At 36.4% G+C, this 25,389-nt stretch overlaps 1 protein-coding gene and 1 long non-coding RNA gene across 3 annotated transcripts in view; one reads left to right on the forward strand and one right to left on the reverse strand.

Annotated features, from left to right (window-relative positions):
• The window catches only part of LOC137204464 (uncharacterized), a 136,917-nt gene that overhangs the window by 20,813 nt on the left and 90,715 nt on the right, over positions 1–25,389 (forward strand). The gene's annotated exons all lie outside the window — the stretch shown is intronic.
• ADGB (androglobin) overlaps positions 19,040–25,389 on the reverse strand; it is a 187,172-nt gene continuing 180,822 nt past the window's right edge. The window contains exons 33-35 of the mRNA XM_067701839.1: positions 21,246–21,336; positions 20,370–20,553; positions 19,040–19,476 (exon numbers count right to left, since the gene is read on the reverse strand). Coding sequence (XP_067557940.1) covers positions 19,291–19,476; positions 20,370–20,553; positions 21,246–21,336 — 461 coding nt within the window. The 3' untranslated portion in view covers positions 19,040–19,290. The remainder of the gene's footprint in view (positions 19,477–20,369; positions 20,554–21,245; positions 21,337–25,389) is intronic.

The following is a 25,389-nucleotide window of genomic DNA, read 5'->3' on the forward strand; positions in this document are numbered from 1 at the left end:
TATTAATTTATATCTATATACAAAAAATCCATAGGAATTTTGAGGAACCAGGATACAAACACTGGTCAGCTTCCAAGAAGGACATACTTTCAAACAGTCACTTCAGTTATAGCCAAAGAGTATAATAGACAAGAAGAAATTCTATTGAACCAGGTATCATGGAGATCAACTGAATAGCAAAGTCTTCCTGGGGTGCAAAATCAGACCTGATCAAGGATCTCTCCCACTGCTTGGTGGGGCCTTCACAATGTCTACCCTGAGGGATTTCAGAATTGCTATGAAGCAGTGATGGGTGTGTCTCCTGTTCTTCCATTTTCATTCATTGTTTATTCTCCGATCCACACTTGCATATAGTTGTATATTGGAGTTGCGTGGGGGAAAGGGGCAAAAATCAAATAAAGGGATGCTCTTCTAGACAAAGACATCAGTAAAAGATACATGCTGTTGTAAGTTTGGAACATTCTCTTTTTTTTTTTTTTCTTTTGTGGTACGCGGGCCTCTCACTGCTGCGGTCTCTCCCGTTGTGGAGCACAGGCTCCAGACGCGCAGGCTCAGCGGCCATGGCCCACGGGCCCAGCCGCTCCACGGCATGTGGGATCTTCCCGGACCGGGGCACGAACCCGTGTCCCCCGCATCGGCAGGCAGACCCCCAACCACTGCGCCACCAGGGAAGCCCAGAACATTCTCATTTTAATTGCACGAATATGAGTTCCCTGGTTGCTTTAGTGGTGTATAATTTAAGATCCTATTTGGAGAACGAAGCTGTCTCAACTAGCCTATAATACATGTCTTCTGTGAACGTTGCAAAATTCCATTGTTGACAACCTGCCATCTGGTTTTATCACAGTCTCTTAAGGGTGTAAATCTTTTTTTAAGCTCTGTAAACTGTATTTTTCAATATTTTCACTTGAAGGCCAATCTGATACATTTTTGAAAATGATCATAAGCATTGATATAGGCCCATTTTAACATCAGCCTAATAGCTCAAATACACATTTATTCAACTATAATCTACTGAGAGCCTACTCTGTACAGTTTTGTGCTATAATCTGTGGATAATTAAGATGCTTAATATATGACAATTATGATGTAGTTCTGGCACTCCAGGAGACTATAAACCATTAGATAACAGAGAAAAAGTCTTTCTATAAAGTATTATAAATGATCCTAATGTGACAGGCTAGTTAAACAATAATGACACAGCTGAAGAAATAAAGCTTATCGGCCAAGTTTGAAGTATCCTTGGTACTGAAGGTCCAGGGTTATTAAAATGTGCGGATGATACATGAACTTCTCATAAGGCACTTTCACTTCCCTTCAGGAAATTTTTAAATCATAATCAGTAAACCACACATGAAACTCTTTGGATTTTCTCCTGCTTTCTTCTTCTTTGTCTTTATGGATACAGAGATGACTAAAATGTTCATAAATGAAAAAGGAAGGGTAAATATAAGGAGCTGTATGAATTGTAAATTGGAAAAAAGCATCTTTTGAATTCAAATTGACTATTCTAAAAATTGTTTTCATAGAGTGTAACTTTAAAAGTTTAATGACTTCAAATGATTTGCTATGGAAAGGAAGGTCCTTATACAGCCTTTTATATTATTTGCCAAAGGTTGTTTTCCACACATCTTATTGTAGAATATGCAGACTTTGGGCACATGCTACTTCAGAAGCAACTGAATTAAAAATTGGCTGAGTTTGTGGAGAAATACATGAAAACCTCAAAGGTCCGTGAGAAAAAAAACACATAAGAACAATTTCGTATTATATTATTAATCAGTGGAATAGTCAATGATGAGGTTGTATCTAATATAATTTTGGCCATTTGTACAAGTTTAATATTCTTGGTGAAAACGGCATGTAAATTTTTTCTCAAATTCATAAAATGTTATAAAGATGATAACCGACTTAGCCCAATTTCACCCATGAGCTATAATCATGATTTATATTATTTAACCATTTTTATATTAACTGATAAGTCTTTACTATGTAACATATTAATTTGGAATAGTTTCCACTAAAGCAAACATCATTTTTTATGTTTTCTTTGTATCTGTCAAAATATATCAACCACCTACAGTGGAATGAAAGAGACATCCATATGCTATCTGAATTGGTGATTCTGAATCAACAGTTTGATAAACATTGAAATTAAAAAGTGTCATTATATTATATAGCAGATGGGGAAGTGATTTACAGATTAGTGAATTTTTATAATTACAAAATGTATTAGAAGTGTTGGGCTTATTTGAATAAGTTAGAATTGTCTAAAGTTATAGATTGAATATATATATATATATACACACACACACACACACACACGTATATATATATACCATACTCTCTCTGTCTCTCTCTCTCTATGTGTGTGTATATATATATATATATATATATATAGTAGAGTGATTTATTATATAGGTTCATTTCAAAAACAAATCGTACTGTGTGGTGGTACCGCCATCTGTGCTCATACCAAAAACAGGGATGTTTAGCCTAAAGTTCCAAGCACTTGCAAAGCCTTCAGTATGTAATGAAGCTCTTACATGAAAACACACCTGTGGTTGGAAACTATTTTATCTAAATTAGGCTGAATAAAATCTGTTTTATAATTGATTAGACAAAAAATGTTGTAACAACAGCTTGAAACAAAGTTCTTTCATAATGTTAATTTCAGAACTGTTCTGCGAAGGTCATTGAAAATTTTAATTAATATGGTATAAATAATCCCACCTGGGATATGACCCAAGCCAGGGGTCGAGGGTGGCAGCACAGTGTTTCTTCTCTGGGGTGCAGTCCATTACTGTGTGGCTCTTCTTGCCACTTCTCCCTCTATTTTCCCATTTTCAAGAATCAGTGGATGCAAGGGCTTCTTTTGAATGAGACAGAGACACAAGGTAAATATCAGTTAACATATCAGAATATATGCAACATTTCACATGCAGAATATATCCAATATGTGCCAATAGTTTATATTAACAGGGGGCTCGAGACTAGAAGTCAATGTTTTATGTTTTTGGAAACTTGATTTCTAGAAGCCAGTTAAAAGTCTATTGAAGTTGTTAGCAATTTTCTGATCCCCTTAAATGAAGACTGTCCCTGGTTACATTTCAAAAAGTACTTTAATGGATGCTTTGATTTTGCAAACGGAAAAGCCACAATGCTATTCTTCAGAGGAGGTGTTGGAGACACTGAGGAATTACATTGCTCTGATAATGATGTTTCATTATCACCGGAATTGCACCCTGGGGATTATTACTATTGACTCAGAGGCAAGCCTGTGACTGCAGAAGAGGAAAACTGTTTTCTCTGCTTTCACAAGCGGTTCTGAGAAAGGAGGGGTTGACCTTGAAGTACTTGGGGGTGTTGTAAATAGGTAGATGGTAAGAAACAAAGGAGAAAGAAACTGAATGGTAAGCCATATACTTTGTCAAAGACAACAGCCTAAGGATCGTAGGAACGATGATATGCTTTATAGCTCTACCCTGGTTAACTCCACACTACGGAGAATATTTATATGGCTATGTATTCTAAGAGAGTTATTTGTTAACTGTGATCCACAGACATTACTGTCTTCACCGTCCCAGCAGTCTTTACTATTTTTCTCCATGAGGATGATCTGAGTGGGGAAAGTGCCACCTTTAGGGAATATTTAGGAAATATATGGTGGGGGGCATTTCAGGTTGTCCCAATAATAGGAGAGAACTACTGCTATTTATTGGTTGAAACCAAACTATGTTAGACATCCCTCAATTTTTTAAAGTTACATGGAACAAAGAATTATCTTTCCTCCTATAAATGATTTGAATGGCCCAACATTCATGTAGTCTAAAAGCAAGTTGGTGAACCAAGAACCTAACTTTGTAAGATAAATAAAACCAAAGTGTCTCTTGCATGGTTTAAAGTTCACTGAATATTTCAGGAATGCAACCATTGTGTACTGTAAGGGCAGACTAAACACTGTTATCTCTGAAAAGTGTTGTTCACTGTTTAGGAAAATGTATCACCAATGGCAACCTCATTCCAAATATTTGAGTGACAATTACACACCACCTGTATATCAGTCTGAAGTTGTACATGTTGCATTTTCAGTGACTTCACGTATAGGTATGAACATCGTAACTAGTGTTTCATGTACCACGTATTTCTAGTATAGTCACTCCAAGCATTTATACATCAATATTCGTAGTACCTGATTACAAAATATTTTGATTTTATTTTTCCTTTATTTTAAAGATTGCACTCTATATTTATTTTTTATTTAGTAGAAATACTTTGTTGAATCTACCATTTTGTTATCTATTTTCTCTCCTTACCAGTTTTTCTTTGTTATTTTTCTCTCTTTTCTAACCTACTTTTGGGTTAATTGAATTATTTTTATTATTTCATTTCAATAATAGCTTATTTCCTTTGTTTTATTTTTTGCTTAAAGTTTTAAAGTTAACAATATACTTTGTGAACTTGTTGGAGCCTTCATTCAAATAATATTCTAACACTTTGTGTATTATGTAAGAACATTACAGTAGTGTACTTTTATCTCCCTGTGCTCTTTTTTTTTTTTTTTTTTTTTTACGGTACGCGGGCCTCTCACTGTTGTGGTCTCTCCCGTTGCGGAGCACAGGCTCCGGACGCGCAGGATCAGCGGCCATGGCTCACGGGCCCAGCCGCTCCGCGGCATGTGGGATCTTCCCGGACCGGGGCACGAACCCGTGTCCCCTGCATCGGCAGGTGGACTCTCAACCACTGCGCCACCAGGGAAGCCCTCCCTGTCCTTTTGATGATTATATATATGTACACATATATGTATAGTGAAATGATAACCAACTTAATGATAATCAACTTAATTAATGTATCCATCACCTCACGTGGTTACCTTATTTTTTTTTTTTGGTTTGTGGTGAAAACACTTAAGGTCTACTCTCTTAGTAAATTTCAAGTATACAATACAATATTATTAACTGTAGTCACCATGCTGTACATTAGATTCCCCAGAACATATTCATCTTATAATTAAAAGTTCATATCCTTTTGATCAACACCTCCCCATTTCCTTTGCCTCCCAGTCCCTGGTAACCACAGCTTTAATTTCTGCTTCTACGAGTTTGACTCGTAGTTTTAGTTGACTACGAGTTTTAGATTCCACATATAAGTAAGATTATACAGTATTTGTCTTACCATGTCTGGCTTATTTCAATTACCGTAATGTCCTCTAGGTTCATGTTTTCACAAATGGTAGAATTTCCTTTTTTTTAATGGCTGAAATATACGTATGTATATATATTTTTTATTTTCTTTAAATGTCCTTTTATCTATATATCTGTCCTTTATCTATCCATCTGTCGATGAACACTTAGGTTGTTTCCATATCTTGGATATTATGAATAATGCTGCAATGAACAAGGGGGTGCAAATATCTCTTTGAGATTGTGATTTTGTCTTTTTTTTTTTTTTGGATATATACCTAGAAGTGGAATTACTGGGTCATGGGGTAGTTCAATTTTTAATTTTTTACAGAACCTCCACAATGTTTTCCATAGTGGCTGCCCCAATTTACATCCCCATCAACAATGCACAATGGTGGGGGAACAGAGTATTGTAGCAGCAAAATAAAATATCTAAACATGAGAGTTCTACCTTGAAAACCAAGGTTTACAGAGAGTTAGGCAACAGAGGTGTAGTGGCAAAAAACAAACCAAATCAAAACAAAAAAACCTTCATAAGCCAAGCTTATCTCTGAGATAGAGCATTATAGCTAGATAAAAGGCCATAGTTGATGATTACAATAGGGGAGGGAGTCCTCCATCTATAAAGTTGGGAAAGTTATTCTATACTATCGATAATACATAGGAAACTTCTCCTAATAGTTCATAAAAACAAATCTTTTTAAAAATAGTGGGATAGAATCACTGACAGTAAACTGACTCAGATATGCTCTTAGGGGATCTGTATTCAAGCCTAAAGAGTAGAGGTAAGTGTCAAGAGCTATGAAGGGCCTGAGACTTTACCCTACTTGAAAATTATCAAGGTGGCCTAGAAGAATATACAGGACTCTTGGGTCAGGCACAAAAGACTTTGCTACTCATGGCATGGCAAGCTGATGAGCTTCAAGCTCATGTCCGTTACCCTGGCCCCCAAGTTCCATGGGGGCGGCAGAAGGCACAGCTATGTGCTATGCACGTGGTGGGTTTGTGTCACAGCTGAGGAATCCCAAATTTAGAAAATCCAACACCCATATTTTATAGTGAGATACAAGCAAATCTGCCAAACCTCTGTGCCAGAGGGAAACATTATTTTGCTGGAAAGCAAACAAACCTTCTGTCCTCTGAAGGGAAATATTCTCTATTTCCCAGGGCTGTTCTCAGTACACACATCCTTAAAAAGATAGTCTAGGTCTCTTTCACCAAGTGCAGACACAGCAAGAAGACAGCTGTCTGTGAACCAGAAAGCAGGCCCTCACCAGAAACCAAATCTCCTAGCACCTTAAACTTGGACTTCCCAGACTTCAGAACTGAGAAATAAATTCCTGTTGTTATAAATCAAAAAAAAAAAAAAGTCTAGAACAAAGGTAGTTTAGTTCCTCTGCTCACAATATATTCAGAAATATGGGAAACCCATGGAGAACTGTCTTCCACCAATAAGACAGTATGTCACTGTTTCCAGATACGTTTCAGGTTATCTAACTCACTCTCTCTGAGAGGCAGCTGATGTCCCTACTGTATCAGCTGCATTTATCAAGTCAGCATTTCAGTGGATTAGGTTAGGGCTCAGCTTAGGAACACATCTTGACCCCATAGTATTTCCTTTTTATAATGGTATGTTCATTTAAAAGTTAGCATTATAATATTCTAAAAGAAAAAAATCGAAACAAGGAAAACCACCTTTAATTTTACTATCCAACATAAGTTCATGTTTACATATTAACTTTAGGCCTTAACCAAATGCAGTTTTACCTTAACCATATGTAAAGATTAACTCAAAGTGGATCATATACCTTAATATAAAACTTGAAGTATGAAAGTTCTAGAAGAAAACGTAAGAGAAAATATTTATGACCTTGGATGACACAAATATTCCTTAGGTGTGACACAGAGGCATAATCCATAAAAAGTTGATAATTGGGCTTCATCAAAATTAAAAAGTTTTTATTTATTCTATCAGAAGAATAAAAGGACAAGCCATAGACTGGGAGAAAATATTTGCAAATCATCTGTCCAACAAAGGGCTTGTATCCTGAATATATACAGAACTCTAAAAAGTCAATAATAAGAAAACAGGTTGATGAAAAATAAGATATTTGATCAGACACATCACCAAAAGAGTTATGTGAATGGAAAATAAGCACATGAAAAGATGCTCAATGTTATTAGTCACTAGAGAAATATAAATTAAAACCATAAGAGATACCACTACAAACCTGTTAGACAGCGAAAATGAAAAAGATTGACCATACCAAGTGTTGGTGGACATGTGGGAGAACTGTAACTTTTGGGAATATAAAATTATCCCACTGCTTTGGAATACAGGTAAAAAGTTAAACAAAATAATCATATGCATATGACATGACCCAGTCATTCCACTCCGAGTATTCACCAAGAAAAATACAAGCATATGTGCATACAAAGATTTAAGCGCGAATGTTTACAATGGCTTCATTTGTAATTGCCAAAAACTGAAAACGGCCTGAAATGTCCATCAGTAGGTGAATGGATAAACAAATCGTTTTATAAGCATATAATAGGATACTACCGAACAATAAAAGGAAATGAACTAATAGGTACATAAAACAACGTGGATAAATTTCAAAATAATTATGCTAAGTGAAAGAAGCCAGACAAAAAGAGTACATATAGTATGATTCTACTTATATAAAAAAACTAGAAAATGCAAACTAATCTATCGTAACAGAAAGAACAGTGGTTGCAGGGATGAGCAAAAGGGAAGCATAACAAAAAAGGAAGAAACGTTTTGTGAATGATGGATATGTTTATTATTACATCAAAACCTATTACAACTTGTGCTCTTTAAGTATGTGCAGTTTATGTCAGTTATACCTCAGTAAGCTGTTAAACATGAGGAAGGAAGGAAAATAGTTTGATGTATTTTAAAAAAATTCTGTTGACATAAAATGTTAAAGAACTTTCAACATGACTCTTAAAAAATATGTATAGTATGGTTTAATATGTATAAAACTGGACATCTCTGTGTGTATATATGCACACAAATATATCTAGGAAGATGATCAGCAGAATGTCAGTAGTTTATCTGAGTGGCAGGATTTCAGATGATTTTTTTCTCCCTTCTTTTATACTTGTTATGCTTTAAGTCTTTTCTAAAGTGGACATGTATAGTTATAATAGACAAAGCAGTGAAGTTGTTTGAAAAGAAAAATAAAGACCACCATAAGAAGCTTAAAAAAGAATAGTGAGTAAAATCTGTCTAACTCTATATGTTATTAAAGGTAATGAGATGAAAGTGAAGCAAATAACATTCAGATAGAAAATAAGAACATACCAGAGAAGTGTGTATTAATCAGAAGAAAAATGTTGTATAGTAAAATTTTTTTTTAATTTTAGACCTTTGAAAAATCAGAAATAGAAAAATAGAAAAGCTCAGAAAAGCAATAGGTTAAAAAGTTAAAAGGTTTAAAAAAAGTTAAAAGGTTAAAAAGTATAAGAGGGCTTCCTTGGTGGCGCAGTGGTTGAGAGTCTGCCTGCCGATGCAGCGGACGCGGGTTCATGCCCCGGTCTGGGAGGATCCCACATGCCACGGAGCGGCTGGGCCCGTGAGCCATGGCCGCTGAGCCTGCGCGTCCGGAGCCTGTGCTCCGCAACGGGAGAGGCCACAGCAGTGAGAGGCCCGCGTACCGCAAAAAAAAAAAAAAAAAAGTGTAAGGCATGATGATTATGTACCATCCATTAAGTGGAAGTGGATCATCATAAAGGTCTTCATCCTTATCGTCTTCACGTTGAGTAGGCTGAGGAGGAAGAGGAGGGGTTGGTCTCGCTGTCTCAAAGGCGGCACCGCTGGAGGAGGTGGAAGGGGAGGAGGCGGGGCAAGCACATTAGGTCTAACTTTACAGAAATACATTCTAATTTCTGTCTGACTTTTTTGCTTTTTCATTTCTCTAAAAGTTTCTGTATGGTTCCAAGCCTTCTTCTACCGTTTGCTTTAGTTTCAGTGCCTGTATCATAGAAAGGTCTGTGTTGTAAAATAAGTCAGAAGCAGTTTTGAATAACTGGAGCCCTTCTGCCAGATTGTCTAATGTCAATCTGTTTTCTGGCACTGCTTCCTCTGTGTCTTCTTCCTCCTCATCTGGCACTGGTTTGGAAGCACTCATCTCCACCGAGTTGTCTTCTGTGAACTCCTCTGGTGTGGTATCTGTTAGCTTTTGAATTTCTCCAAGATCCTTATCTTGAAACACTTCACCCCACCCCACCGCATTTTTTTTGGCCATATTCACAATCTCTCTCATGATTTCCTTGATTGGCTCTGTCGTAAATCCTGTGAAGTCACGCACAACATCTGGACACAGTTTTCTCCAGTAGGAATTTATTGTATTGGGCCTTCTGGCTTTCACAGCTTTCTTCTGTAACAACGATGGCATATTCAATGGTGTAATTTTTACAGACTTTCATGATGTTCTCTCTATTGGAGTTCTCTTCCATAGCATTAATAATCCTTTCCATAGAGTCCTGTGTGTAATAAGCCTTTAAATTCCTTATCGTTACCGAGTCCAAGCTTGTACTGCTCACATCACGACAGGCAAATAAGTTGAGAGACGAGGTGCTGGGGCAAGGACTAGAGACTGTATTCAGAAAGCCAGGAAACCGAGAAGGTGGTGGAATAATGTCCTAAAGAACCATCTTAACTTGGAGTAGATTCAGGCTTCTTTTATGCTAAGGGAAAAGGGGAAATGGGAGGGCTCACGATTAAAGGGTAAAGGCAGATTGCAGACTTTTTGGAGATGCCTGGCCTTCAAGGGAAGCATGACATTTCTTTGTGCTTCTGCTTGCTCATGTAGGCCGGATCACAAGGCTCCTGCAAAAACTTCAAGTTGTTAGCAGTTATTTTTACTTTACCATTCTTATATCTGCTTATTTGCAAGGTTTCTAGGCTGAAACCTTATCGACAACAAGTAATAGCCATAACTAATGCTGGACCGCGGGATGGGAACTTTCTTCGGGAAACTTACTGAACTATTTGGGCACAAGCAGTGTTTCTCTAATGTTTAACTCTTGACATGCAGGACTAAAGTAATAGAATATATAGGCTAAAGAATGAGGGAGGCAGTTTCAACAGGGTGTTAGTTCTGTTCTTCCTCTGTTACATTATGACCCCTTGATCTAGAGGCTGCATTAGAGCTGTTGTGCCTGGGGGCAAGTAGACCACTTGAACACCTTCGATGTTGAACTCATGGGGTTCTGGGTGGCCAGGGTCATTGTCCAATATCAAAAGAACTTTAAAATGCAGTCACTTACTGGCAAGGTACTTCCTGACTGACCAATCCAGAAGAAGGGGTTCCAGTGTCCAGGCCTTCTTGTGATACAACCAAGACTGGCAGCTGGTGTTTATCTTTTCGCTTCAAGGCTTGGGGGTTAGCAGCTTTATATAGGGCAGTCCTGATAAACCCAACTGCATTTGCACAGAACGGTAGCGTTATCCTATCCCTTCCTGCTTTAAAGCCTGGTGCTCACTTCTCTATCTTGCTAATAAATGTCCTTTGTGGTATTTTTTTTCCCCTAGAATAGGTACTTTTGTCTGCATTAAAAACTGTTCAGGCAGATATCCTTTCTGTTCATTTATTTAATGGCTTTTGGGAACTTGTCTGCTGCCTCTAGGTCAGGAGAAGCTGCTCTCCTGTTATCTTGACATTTGTTAAGCCAAACCTCTTTCTAAAATTATCAAACCATCCTTTGCTGGCATTAAATTTCCAGCTTTAGATCCTTCATCTTCCTTTTGCTTTAAGTCGTCATATAATGATTTTGCTTTTTCTTGAATCGTATTAGAGTGTATAGGTATGCCTTTCTTAGAGCAATCCTGCACCCACAGAAAAGCTACCTTGTCAATACAAAATAAAAAGGTATTTCTCAAAAACTGCAAAGTTTTCCCACCTTCTGGCATAGCTGCAGTAATGGCTTCACAAATTTCATTTTTTTTTTTTTACAATTGTCCTTATTCTGGATTCATTTATCTTGAAATGTTGGGCAATTGCAGCTGCAGACCCCCATCTATGGTACATTATCAAGCAATTCAACTTTTTCTTGTAACATCAGGACTTTTCTCTGTTTCTTGGGAGCACTTTCAGCATCACTAGTGACACTTTGTATGGGTCCCCTGATGTTATTCAGGGTTTACAGTATTGCGCTGAATGCAGTGAAAAATACTCAAATTCCATGAGAGATCATTTTTTACTGCCATATGCATTTTACTGGAGAGACTACTGTTCACATGGAGATGATTAGCATCACATGGCATTTTAAGCAGATACAACACTTGAGCTCACTGCAAAAGCAACAAAATTGCTTTTTTTTGGAAGTGGCTACAAAATTATTACAGTAAATATTGGGTTGGCCAAAAAGTTCCTTCGGGTTTTTCCGGAAGATGTTACGAAAAACTGGAAGGAACTTTTTGGCCAAACTAATACTACAGATAATTTTATTCAGTTATGATTTAATACTACCTTTTTATGTTTGTTTATATTTCTCTTGACTGCCAAAGGCACCAGGTATGATCTTCAAGTGTTTATTTTGATAAATTTTAACTTTTTATAATGGATTTGTGACATCATGGTAGTAAATAACACAGAGTAGTGTCTACATGTATTTTATGCATTCATGACATATCTGACTTTTTCTTAATTTTTTTTATATTTCTAGACTATATAATTCATCTGTGAGGTTTTCAAATTGGTGCAAGTCTCCAAGAAATTTTTCCAATATATTTATTGAAAAATATTCATGTGTAAGTGGACCTGCACTGTTCAAACCTGTGTTGTTTGAAGGTCAACTGTACTTGAATGTCCTGATACACACACATACACACACATTTTCATGTGGATAGCTTGTATAGTAAAAATCTAAAAGCAAAGTAATTAGCTGGTTAAATTATGGTATATTTATACTATGGAATGTTGCACAGCAGTTAAAAAATAATAAATTACTTTTGACTAGATTTTGTATTGTATGGTGTGAAAAATCAAAATAAAGTGAAGTATGTATAATAAAATATCAGTTTGTAAAACAAGCCATGGTATAATATAAATATTGATGTATAATGACATGAGATAAGTGAAAAGTGTGGTAACATCCACACTAGGTTGTTCTCATGGATTATTTGGGAGGGGCTGGTAGATCAGAGGGTTGTGAAGGAAGTGCAGGCAAAGAGTAATAGAGGAAAAATGCATGTGTTTGCATATTTAAATAAGTAGATTTACACATATATATGTATAAAGAATTAAAATTTTAATAATAAAGAATTTAAATAAATGAAAAAAGTGATCTATCAAAGTGGAACAGCTTTGACTGGTTCAGAAATACTATGGGAATCTTCACCTGAGAAAGTCATGAATCGGAAGTGTGCTTGGGTGGCAGTTTCCTACCATGTGTCTCAGTTAAGGCACTCACTGTATTTTTTTCTTTTAAACTAGCATATACAAGAACATGCTCTATGTTACAAAAACTTCAATGCTGGTACACATAACAAAGGATGTGTGTGATCACATTCTCTATGCCTGGGTTGCTCTGACTCATTCTTAGGATTTTAACTTTTAGCACTTTGAGTGTGTGCTTAACCTACAAAAGTTCTTGCCCAATGAAGGGAGTTTGTTGGCATTCTGCTTTGAAAAAGAAAGGCAGAAGTCTGAAGCATACTTTTTTTTTTATTACTGCTCAAAAGACAGGACTACTTTTTTTTTTGGTACCTAAAGTTTTTATTTTTTCTTACAACTTTATTGGAGTATAATTGCTTTACAAAGGTGTGTTAGTTTCTGCTTTATAGCAAAGTGAATCAGTTATACATATACATATGTTCCCATATCTCTTCCCTCTTGCGTCTCCCTTCCTCCCACGCTCCCTATCCCACCCCTCTAGGTGGTCACAAAGCACCGAGCTGATCTCCCTGTGCTATGCGGCTGCTTCCCACTAGCTATCTATTTTAAGTTTGGTAGTGTATGTATGTCCATGCCACTCTCACTTTGTCACAGCTTACCCTTCCCCCTCCCCATATCCTCAAGTCCATTCTCTAGTAGGTCTGTGTCTTTATTCCCCTCTTACCCCCAGGTTCTTCATGACATTTTTTTTTCTTAAATTCCATATATATGTGTTAGCATACGGTATTTCTCTTTCTCTTTCTGACTAACATCACTGTGTATGATAGACTCTAGGTCCATCCACCTCATTACAAATAGCTCAATTTTGCTTCTTTTTATGGCTGAGTAATATTTCATTGTATATATGTGCCACATCTTCTTTATCCATTCATCCGATGATGGACACTTAGGTTGTTTCCATCTCCGGGCTATTGTAAATAGAGCTGCAGTGAACATTTTGGTACATGACTCTTTTTGAATTATGGTTTTCTCAGGGTATATGCCCAGTAGTGGGATTGCTAGGTCATACGGTAGTTCTATTTGTAGTTTTTTGAGGAACCTCCATACTGTTCTCCATAGTGGCTGTACCAATTCACATTCCCACCAGCAGTGCAAGAGTGTTCCCTTTTCTCCACACCCTCTCCAGCATTTATTGTTTCTAGATTTTTTGATGATGGCCATTTTGACTGGTGTGAGATGATATCTCATTGTAGTTTTGATTTGCATTTCTCTAATGATTAATGACGTTGAGCATTCTTCCATGTGTATGTTGGCAGTCTGTATATCTTCTTGGAGAAATGTCTGTTTAGGTCTTCTGCCCATTTTTGGATTGGGTTGTTTGTATTTTTGTTATTGAGCTGCATGAGCTGCTTGTAAATTTTGGAGGTTAATCCTTTGTCAGTTGCTTCATTTGCAAATATTTTATCCCATTCTGAGGGTTGTCTTTTCGCCTTGCTTATGGTTTCCTTTGTTGTGCAAAAGCTTTGAAGTTTCATTAGGTCCCATTTGTTTATTTTTGTTTTTATTTCCATTTCTCTAGGAGGTGGGTCAAAATGGATCTTGCTGTGATTTATGTCATAGACTGTTCTGCCTAAATTTTCCTCTAGGAGTTTGATAGTTTCTGGCCTTACATTTAGGTCTTTAATCCATTTTGAGTTTACTATTGTGTATGGTGTTAGGGAGTGATCTAATCTCATACTTTTACATGTACCTGTCCAGTTTTCCCAGGACCACTTACTGAAGAGGCTGTCCTTTCTCCACTGTACATTCCTGCCTCCTTTATCAAAGATAAGGTGACCATATGTGCGTGGGTTTATCTCTGAGCTTTCTATCCTGTTCCATTGATCTATCTTTCTGTTTTTGTGCCAGTACCATACTGTCTTGATTACTGTAGTTTTGTAGTATACTCTGAAGTCAGGGAGCCTGATTCCTCCAGCTCCATTTTTCATTCTCAAGATTGCTTTGGCTATTCGGGGTCTTTTGTGTTTCCATACAAATTGTGAAATTTTTTGTTCTAGTTCTGTGAAAAAGGCCACTGGTAGTTTGATAGGGATTGCGTTGAATATCTAGATTGCTTTGGGTAATAGAGTCATTTTCACAATGTTGATTCTTCCAATCCAAGAACATGGTATATCTCTCCATCTATTTGTATCATCTTTAATTTCTTTCATTAGTGTCTTATAATTTTCTGCATACAGGTCTTTTGTCTCCTTTGGTAGGTTTATACCTAGATATTTTATTCTTTTTGTTGCAGTGGTAAATGGGAGTGTTTTCTTGATTTCACTTTCAGATTTTTCATTATTAGTGTATAGGAATGCCAGAGATTTCTGTGCATTAATTTTGTATCCTGCTACTTTACCAAATTCATTGATTAGCTCTAGTAGTTTTTTGATAGCATCGTTAGGATTCTCTGTGTATAGTATCATGTCATTTGCAAACAGTGACAGCTTTACTTCTTCTTTCCGATTTGTATTCCTTTTACCTTTTCTTCTCTGATTGCTGTGGCTAAAACTGCCAAAACTATGTTGAATAAGAGTGGTGAGAGTGGGCAACCTTGTCTTGTTTCTGATCTTAGTGGAAATGTTTTCAGTTTTTCACCATTGAGGATGATGTTGGCTGTGGGTTTGTCATATATGGCCTTTATTATGTTGAAGAAAGTTCCCTCTTTGCCTACTTTCTGGAGGGTTTTTATCATAAATGGGTGTTGAATTTTGTTGAAAGCTTTCTTTGCATCTATTGAGATGACCACATGGTTTTTCTCCTTCAATTTGTTAATATGGTGTATCACATTGATTGATTTGCGTATATTGAAGAATCCTTGCAATCCTGGAATAAACCCCACTTGATCATGATGTATGATCCTTTTAATGTGCTGTTGGATTCTGTTTGCTAGTATTTTGTTGAGGATTTTTGCATCTATGTTCATCAGTGATATTGGCCTGTAGTTTTCTTTCTTTGTGAAATCCTTGTCTGGTTTTGGTATCAGGGTGATGGTGGCCTCGTAGAATGAGTTTAGGAGTGTTCCTCCCTCTGTTACATTTTGGAAGAGTTTGAGAAGGATAGGTTTTAGCTCTTCTACAAATGTTTGATAGAATTCGCCTGTGAAGCCATCTGTTTCTGGGCTTTTGTTTGTTGGAAGATTTTTTTCAGTTTCAGTCCTTGTGATTGGTCTATTCATATTTTCTATTTCTTCCTGATTCAGTCTTGGCAGATTGTGCATTTCTAAGAATTTGTCCATTTCTTCCAGGTTGTCCATTTTATTGGCATAGAGTTGCTTGTAGTAACCTGTCATGATCTTTTGTATTTCTGCAGTGTCATTTGTTACTTCTCCTTTTTCATTTCTAATTCTATTGATTTGAGTCTTCTCCCTTTTTTTCTTGATGAGTCTGGCTAATGGTTTATCAATTTTGTTTATCTTTTCAAAGAACCTACTTTTAGTTTTATTGATCTTTGCTATTGTTTCCTTCATTTCTTTTTCATTTATTTCTGATCTGATCTTTATGATTTCTTTCCTTCTGCTAACTTTGGTTTTTTTTGTTCTTTCTCTAATTGCTTTAGGTACAAGTTTAGGTTGTTTGTTCGAGATGTTTCCTGTTTCTTAAGGTAGGATTGTATTGCTATAAACTTCCCTCTTAGAACTGCTTTTGCTGCTTCCCATACGTTTTGGGTCGTCGTGTCTCCATTGTCATTTGTTTCTAGGTATTTTTTGATTTCCTCTTCGATTTCTTCAGTGATCACTTCGTTATTAAGTAGTGTATTGTTTAGCCTCCATGTGTTTGTATGTTTTACAGATCTTTTCCGGTAATTGATATCTGGTCTCATAGCACTGTGGTCAGAAAAGATACTTGATACAATTTCAATTTTCTTAAATTTACGAAGCCTTGATTTGTGACCCAAGATATGATCTATCCTGGAGAATGTTCCATGAGCACTTGAGAAAAATGTGTATTCTGTTGTTTTTTGATGGAATGTCCTATAAATATCAATTAAGTCCATCTTGTTTAATGTATCATTTAAAGCTTGTGTTTCCTTATTTATTTTCATTTTGGATGATCTGTCTTTTGGTGAAAGTGGGGTGTTAAAGTCCCCTACTATGAATGTGTTACTGTCGATTTCCCCTTTTATGGCTGTATTTGCCTTTTTTATTGAGGTGCTCCTGTGTTGGGTGCATAAATATTTACAATTGTTGTATCTTCTTCTTGGATTGATCCCTTGATCATTATGTAGTGTCTTCTTTGTCTCTTCTGATAGTCTTTATTTTAAAGTCTATTTTGTCTGATATGAGAATTGCTACTCCAGCTTTCTTTTGGTTTCCATTTGCATGGAGTATCTTTTTCCATCCCCTTACTTTCAGTCTGTATGTGTCCCTAGGTCTGAAGTGGGTCTCTTATAGACAGCATATATATGGGTCTTGTTTTTGAATCCATTCAGCCAGTCTGTGTCTTTTGGTGGGAGCATTTAATCCATTTACATTTAAGGTAATTATCGATAAGTATGTTCCTATTCCCATTTTCTTAATTGTTTTGGGTGTGTTACTATAGGTCTTTTCCTTCTCTTGTGTTTCTTGCCTAGAGAAGATCCTTTAACATTTGTTGTAAAGCTGGTTTGGTGGTGCTGAATTCTCTCAGCTTTTGCTTGTCTGTAAAGGTTTTAATTTCTCCATCAAATCTGAATGAGATCCTTGCTGGGTAGAGTAATCTTGGTTGTAGGGTTTTCTCCTTCATCACTTTAAATAGGTCCCGACAGTCCCTTCTGGCTTGCAGAGTTTCTGCTGAAAGAGCAGCTGTTAACCTTATGGGGATTCCCTTATGTGTTATTTGTTGTTTTTCCCTTGCTGCTTTTAATATGTTTTCTTTGAATTTAATTTTTGACAGTTTGATTAATATGTGTCTTGGCGTGTTTCTCCTTGGATTTATCCTGTATGGGATTCTCTGTGCTTCCTGGACTTGATTGACTATCTCCTTTCCCATATTAGGGAAGTTTTCAACTATAATCTCTTCAAATATTTTCTCAGTCCCTTTCTTTTTCTCTTCTTCTTCTGGAACCCGTATAATTCGAATGTTGTGTGCGTTTAATGTTGTCCCAGAGGTCTCTGAGACTGTCCTCAGTTTTTTTCATTCTTTTTTCTTTACTCTGCTCTGCAGTAGTTATTTCCACTATTTTATCTTCCAGGTCACTTATCCGTTCTTCTGCCTCAGTTATTCTGCCATTGATCCCATCTAGAGTATTTTTAATTTCATTTATTGTGTTGTTCATCGTTGCTTGTTTCATCTTTAGTTCTTCTAGGTCCTTGTTAAATGTTTCTTGCATTTTGTCTATTCTATTTCCAAGATTTTGGATCATCTTTCCTATCATTATTCTGAATTCTGTTTCAGGTAGACTGCCTATTTCCTCTTCATTTGTTAGGTCTGGTGGGTTTTTATCTTCCTCCTTCATCTGCTGTGTAGTTTTGTGTCTTCTCATTTTGCTTATCTTCCTTTTTTGGGGGTCTCCATTTTGCAGGCTGCAGGTTCATAGTTCCCGTTGTTTTTGGTGTCTGTCCCCAGTGGCTAATGTTGGTTCAGTGGGTTGTGTAGGCTTCCTGGTGGAGGGGACTAGTGCCTGTGTTCTGGTGGATGAGGCTGGATCTTGTCTTTCTGGTGGGCAGGTCCACGTCTGGTGGTGTGTTTTGGGGTGTCTGTGGACTTATTATGATTTTAGGCAGCCTCTCTGCTAATGGGTGGGGTTGTTCTCCTGTCTTGCTAGTTGTTTGGCATAGGGTGTCCAGCACTGTAGCTTGCTGGTCGTTGAGTGAAGCTGGGTGCTGGGGTTGAGATGGAGATCTCTGGGAGATTTTCACCATTTGATATTATGTGGAGCTGGGAGGTCTCTTGTGGACCAGTGTACTGAAGTTGGCTCTCTCACCTCAGAGGCACAGCACTGACTCCTGGCTGGAGCACCAAGAGCCTTTCATCCACACAGTGCCACCTGAGCAGGCAGCAAATCCACTGCCATTCTTTCCTTCTTAGTTTTCCTGAAATAAATTTGTTCTTTTGTTTATCTCATATAGTGAGAACTCCAGAAATGAGCAGCACAGGGTCAGTATGGCAGCTCCATAATGTCATCAGAGACCAGCCTCTTTCTGTTTTTGCTGCTAGAGTTGGAAGGTCTCCTGCAGAGGTGGGGGTGGCTGTCTGAAGCATACTTTTTATTAAAATTTGTTTTTAAGTTTTATTTATTTTTGGAAGTTTTTTTTTTGAGTGTGTTTTTCATCCTTGAATCTAAACTCATACAGAGCATCATCTCTACCCTATTTAATGATTTTGAAACATATTTTTTAATATATTAAAGTCTTTAAAGTTAGAGATGAAAGAGCAATAGCTATTTTTCTCATTGTTGAATTTTTCAAAGGCAATCCTATTGGTTCACTTATGATCCTGTTCTGGCACTAACTAAAAATGAAGCAATTCAGAGTGAGACACTTACATTTTATTACATTCCAAATATTTTGAGACTATTTTTATTGAAATTTTATACTCAAATCATAGCTCTCTGGGAACAACCAATAAGTTAACGTCAAAACACAGAAAGTACTTCTAAGGTGGGAAAACGTCTATTTTCATTTGGCCTAATTAATACCTTATTCTCGTCAAAAGGCAAAGTTATAGATAATTAAAAGTAGGTTTTCCCTCTTTGGAGGAAAGGGAGTATTGGGCATGTCCTGGTCACTTTTTCTTTCCTTTCTGTTTTTTTTGTGTGTCTGGAGCCGGGACCTTCTTTTCTGGCTCTAGCCGGATCGCGGCTTCCTCCGCAGCCTGAGACTCCAATCTTTGCCGCTCAGCTTCCAGTAACTTTTTTCTGTACTGTTCCCGGATATTGAAGATCTTCTGCCGGGCTTCATCTAAGGAGTCCTAATCCAAACAAACAAACAAATAAACAAAAAACCCAAGCAAATATGATCGACTGATAGAGCCTTATTATGGTTCCATAAAAAACTGCACTCCCTTTCCTCAGGCCAACAGAATCATGTAGGAAATTATTGAAGAAAGATGAAAATTAGGTTATGGTCGCAAATGTTTCTTAGTGCATAAAACATGAGATATCAAAGGGCACATGAGATTTTACAGAATGGTAAATAAAAGAGTCAGTAGGAGAAAAATAAAGAGAAAGGTGAAGAAAGAAATGAGCAGGGATTTTGACAAAGCAACTATCTGCTTTAAATGAATTCAGGCCTAATCTGTATAAAATATGCAGCCGGTGTGTCTCTCACAGTAACTGTGCTCAGTAAATTACTAGTTCCCCATACGTATTCTAACCCTGACAAAATATATCTGATTTGTACTTGAAGAACTTTAGGTGGTATCTTTTTTCTTCCTCTCACTTACTTCAGCTTCACTTCTTAACGTGGCTGGTGCCAGCGATTTCTGAGCCTTTGGGGCATTCTGTGTAGCAAACTGGGTTGACTCTTAAGAGTTTTTCTACTGCCAGCTTAGGATTTGGCTACTTCAAGCCTGTTAATGCAATCTTCCTTCAGCTACTTTGCGACTTCACAAATATTTTGCTATTGTCTCTGCTTCCATTCTTCCCATTTTGTGGATAAATTTTCAATAGTGTATTTTAGAGGGATTTTAGGGAGTGAGTAAAATAGATGTGTATAATTAATTTGCCAATTTTCTGAGAAGTTGGGAACTAAATGTTTTCAAGACTTCTTTCTACCTGGTTACAATATGATTCTATGACACCTTTTTAATATTACAGAAGAATTTGTCAATTGTGATCCAAGTATATGCCCTTTTAGACTCACCCGCATCTCCCCGTACATCTCCAGAACTCGCCCCTTTACTTTAAGCCTTTCTTCTTGCTCAATATCACGAATGCTAAGGAGTCTGGTCCTATATTGTCGAAACTGATGGACCTCCTCTGCCTTTTGCATTGCTTGCTGCTGATTCAGCTCATCCGTTTGCAGCAGAGGATCAGTATTTGTTTTTCTTGATATAAAAACATCAAAAGAGATACATAAGTCATTTGGGAACTCTAGCATGAACTTTAGCACTCAAATAATTTAAAATCATATCAGTAGGGTGGTGGTCTGAATCAAATCAAATATCAGGAACAGAAAAAATAAATCATTATTTTTACATGGGCTAGGCTCCATTTATTAAGTCACTAATATTTTAGGAAATTATTTTAGGAAAATACCAGCAAAATTAGATGTACTATTTGAAGAGGTGTTTGTGGAATTGGTGTGCGAAGCTATGAGAATATTTTGTAGTTGTTTTCTTTTTAATTTATGAACCTAAGTAGATTTGAAAATGTTTTCAAATTGATAAATGTGCTTGAGTAACTATCTCTATTAATCCTATTGTTTAGTTCTTAAGAAAATTCAATCTAATTAAATAATAGCAGCAGGTATGATGGGATTTTTCTGCAGCTCAACTCACCTTAACTAGGCTACAAATTAAATCTTTACAGAAAACATTTAAATGCTTTTATAACTGACTTAATAAAACATTTGTTAAATTTAATATATAAATTCTGTACTTCTAAAAATTCAAATACACTTAAAATATATTAAGCATTTAATTTCAAATTTTCTGTTGTTTAGCAACTGCCTATTGACAATCTATCCAAAATTCTATGAACACAGATGTGTGCATTAACCATGTTTATTAAAACTTACCGTACATATTGACTTAAGTCTACACATTCTAGTTTTTTTCGAATAAGTTGGGGAGGCATTTCCAAAATTGTTGGGGATCGTGAACGAGGCCCTGTTGTAAAAAAAAAAAAAAAAGTCCTAGGCTTTCAAGAAAGAATCAATAATGACTAACTAAACGATTGTATATCTTGTTTAAATTGACAATATTTTGGACTTGCCTTGTTTAATACGATTTTAATGTGGTTTAATGACTTTATTGAAACATAATTATATTTTATGTTTATCCTCTAGCTGGTGTAACTATACTTACAGTTAAATGAAGGAGATGACAAAATGAATATAGAAAAAGATAAATATGCTCTATAAGAAGAGTAACAAAATTACTCTAATTACAGTTAAATGAAAGCAGAGACCTAAAAAGGTCATATTTTGTTACAAAATTTCATTATAAACAAGTTAAATAAACTAATATTTAAAGAGCTTGTATATCCGTGAAAGCTATGCGGGGTGGGATATAAAAATGTTTTCAGACACAGTATCCTATCCTCAAGAAAGTTTTAGTCCAGTAGAGTAGGCAATATATAACAGGTGAACACTGAAAATCAAATATCAGGAGATTTTTACCCCACGGACTCAAGAACCCACAAGAATAGTTTTAAGAAAGAAATTTTAGAGACTAAGATATTAACCATTCAGCCTTTCCAGCCCATTTAGTCTCTCTTTTTAAAAAATTATTGAAGTGTAATTTACATACCATAAAAATTACCAATTTTAAAAGTATAATTCAATATGTTTTAGTAAATTTACAGAGTTATGCAACCAGCACCAAAACCCTGTTTCAAAACATTTCAGTTATCCAAATAAATTCTTTTGTGCCCTCTTAAAGTCACTCTGCATTCCCACCACAAGCCCCAGGCTTTCTGTCTCTGTAGATTTGCCTTTCCTGGATATTTCATGCAAGCAGGAATCAAAAAATTAACTTTTTAAGAAACTGTCAAATCATAGTGTTTTGATTATTGTTAGCTTCATAATAAATTCTGAAATCATGAAGGTAAAATCCTTCCTCTTGGTTCTTTATGAAAATTATTTTGGTCATTCTGGGTATTTGCATTTTCATATAAGTTTTGGGATCAGCTTGTCAAATTCTGTAAAATGTCTACTAGGATTTTGATAGAAATTTATAGATCACTATAAATTTGATCTATCTAAATTCAGTATCTAAATTCAGATACACTGAATTTATAGATCAATTTAGGGAGAATTAATATCTTACTATATTGAGTCTTCTAGCCCCAAAGCATGGACTGCCTCTCTCTTTATTTAGATCTTTCAAAATTTCCTTCAGAAATGTTTTGTAATTTTCAGTATACAGGCCTTGCACTTTTGTTAAATTTAGTTCCATATATTTATTATTGATGCTATTGTGAATGAAATTGTCTTCTTAATTTCATTTTTTGATTGCTCATTGAAATGTAGAAATAAAAATATATTAATCTTCTATCATGTGACCTCACCAAACTCACTTGTTAGTTCTAGATGATATTCTTGGTTCTTTTCCCATGATTTCTTAGGATTTTCAATATACAGGATCAATTTGTCTGACAACACAGTTTTATTTCTTCCTTTCTGATATGGATGTATGGATAAAGTGGACATCCTATGTTCCTGAAGGTTGAAATCACTATATCTGCTTTGTTACACAGATCTCTTTATTTAATTTTTGGCTTACTTTTTGCTTTTCCTGACCAGTGTCACAGTCTCAAGCAGCTGTGATGTTGGCTATTCCAATTGTTTGCCACCAAGTTCACTATTCCTTGCAACAGTATCCATGGGCATAGAACTTTTCCATGGAGGCTCAAATCAGGTAAATCCTTTTTAGCATTGGCAGCAAGACTGCTGGTTCTCCTGGCTACCACGCTACAGACCTTGGGGCTGATGAGGGAACCCCACGTTAATATGCAATAGTTGGTAGGCTAACTGTGGTAGACAGACTAATGGACCTCCGAGGATATCCATGTTCTAACCTCTGAAGCCTATGAATATGCTACCATACAAGGACTTTGCAGATGCAATTAAGGATCTCAAGATGGGACGATAATGCTGTATTAGTCAGCTGGACTAAACCCTTGTAAGGGAAAGAGAGGAATGTAGAAAAGATAGAATCCAAGAAGGAGATGAAGTGATGGTCATAGAGGAAAGAGAGAGAGGGGGAAGGAAAGAGAGACAGAGGGATTTGAAGATGCTCTGCTGCTGGCCTTGAATATAAGGAAGGAGCCGTAAGCCAGAGTCAATGGCCCTAGAAGCTGAAAATGGAAACCGATCCTCTCCAAGGGCCTCCAGGAGGAATGCTGCCCTGCCAACAGCTTAACTTTAGAATTTCTGCCCTCTAGAACTGCAAGAAGTTTGTGTTAAGTCACTAAATTTGTGGTTATTTCTTACCGAAGTAACAAGAAATTTATCCAACTAAGTTAATTTATTTTTTTGTTTAATAAATATTTTTCATTTAGTTGTACACCCTCAGAATTTTGAAATGTTTCTTAATCTTTTCCCATTTATCATTGCTTTTGGGGAGAGGATATGTCAAGTCTTCACTCTGCCATGCAAAAAATCCTGCCCTCCCACTGGCTGTTTAATCTTGCTTTTCACGTGTGGTTGGAATAGTCTCCAGGAATATTGTAAAGTGTTTAATTTATAACAACTTGTTAAAAGGGATTATTCATAGAAATATAATCTAATGTAAAACTTTAAAAATGTAAAAAACAGTAACATCAAATTTTTCAAAACTATTTTTTCAAAAATATCATGCTTTTATAGGCATGATACCCTTGAGAAATAAAGAATATAGTAGGACAAACCCTAACTCTGCACCATTATTGAAACATAAATTCAGTCATGTTTTTCACTTTATAACATTAAATAAAACATTCCTGAAATATTGCATCTTATATACAATATGACTCTTCTAGAAACCAGTGGTTAATAACTTTTCTTTTTTCATCATGGTTGCTCTGTGATCTTAGATTTCTAAAGTTCATTTGTTTTTCTTATGAACCTATCTACTTTTGTTGCATATATTTTTGGCATTTCAAACTTGAATTGTTTCTGAAAGACACCAACTCCGCTGACTCTGACTGGAAAGAAAATGTTTTTGATTAATTGGATATTTGTGTTCTCTTGCATCCTGCCAAATAATATGTATTTAAACAGGGAGGGTATGAAAGGGGAAGAGAAGGTTAATCTTCATTTTCACTTATAAAATTGTTGTGTCAGAATAGGGTGTAAGTGTAGTATGATCTTGGACCTCTAGAACAGTGCAACTCCAAGTGTGTGCCCATGCATGCATGTGTGTGTGTGCACGCATCGTCCGTCTGCCAACTGGTACTCTGTGGGATAAGCTCTGAAAGTGAGAGTATGCATTTAGAGATATTTTTACAGCAATTGGTCATCACTGGGTCGTTTTATTATATTTTATAAAAGTTTCAGTTTGCAACAGAATCGGCAGAAAACTTCTTTCATCATAGATTGTAAGAAAATAGCTGTTTAAAAGAAATGGTGAAGAATAGTTTGACTGATTGATTGTGAAGCCTGGGGAAAAGATTGGGACTAAAGACAAAGATCACCTCCAACCGTTGGAAGAGGCACTTTCCAGAGGCCTCCAGAAATAAAAGGGAAGTTGAAAAAGCAAAGTTTGAACTCTTTACCTCGATGATGGCTTGGTGTTGAGAAAGAATGCATAAGAGTGAAATCCATAATGATATTATTTACATGTCCTCTGGCATTATGAAGGAGGTTGTTCTAAGTTACCTACTATATATGAAAATAAATAGAAAGTAGCAAGAATAAGGTAGCATTTTGGGAGTCACAAATAAATGAGTACATAAATATACATATATGTATATATGTATATAAATGTAGAGGCCAGAGCATGTAAATCTCTCACAAGGACTGTAAGCTCCTATGGGCGATGCTACCTCAGGAGTGAGGGCCAATCTGTGGTGCACCAACAGCAGAGGTGAGAGCAACACACAAAGTTCCAGAGAACAGCTAGATAGCCGGACCCATGATTTTCAAGCAGGATTCCTTCTAGAGCAACAGTACGTGGGGTACATGGCAGTGTTTCAGTGCCATAGGATGTACTAGAACCATACAATAGCACACCTCTTCT

Source organism: Pseudorca crassidens, chromosome 13 (genome assembly GCF_039906515.1).
Source record: "Pseudorca crassidens isolate mPseCra1 chromosome 13, mPseCra1.hap1, whole genome shotgun sequence".
Classification (NCBI taxonomy): Eukaryota; Metazoa; Chordata; class Mammalia; order Artiodactyla; family Delphinidae; genus Pseudorca; species Pseudorca crassidens.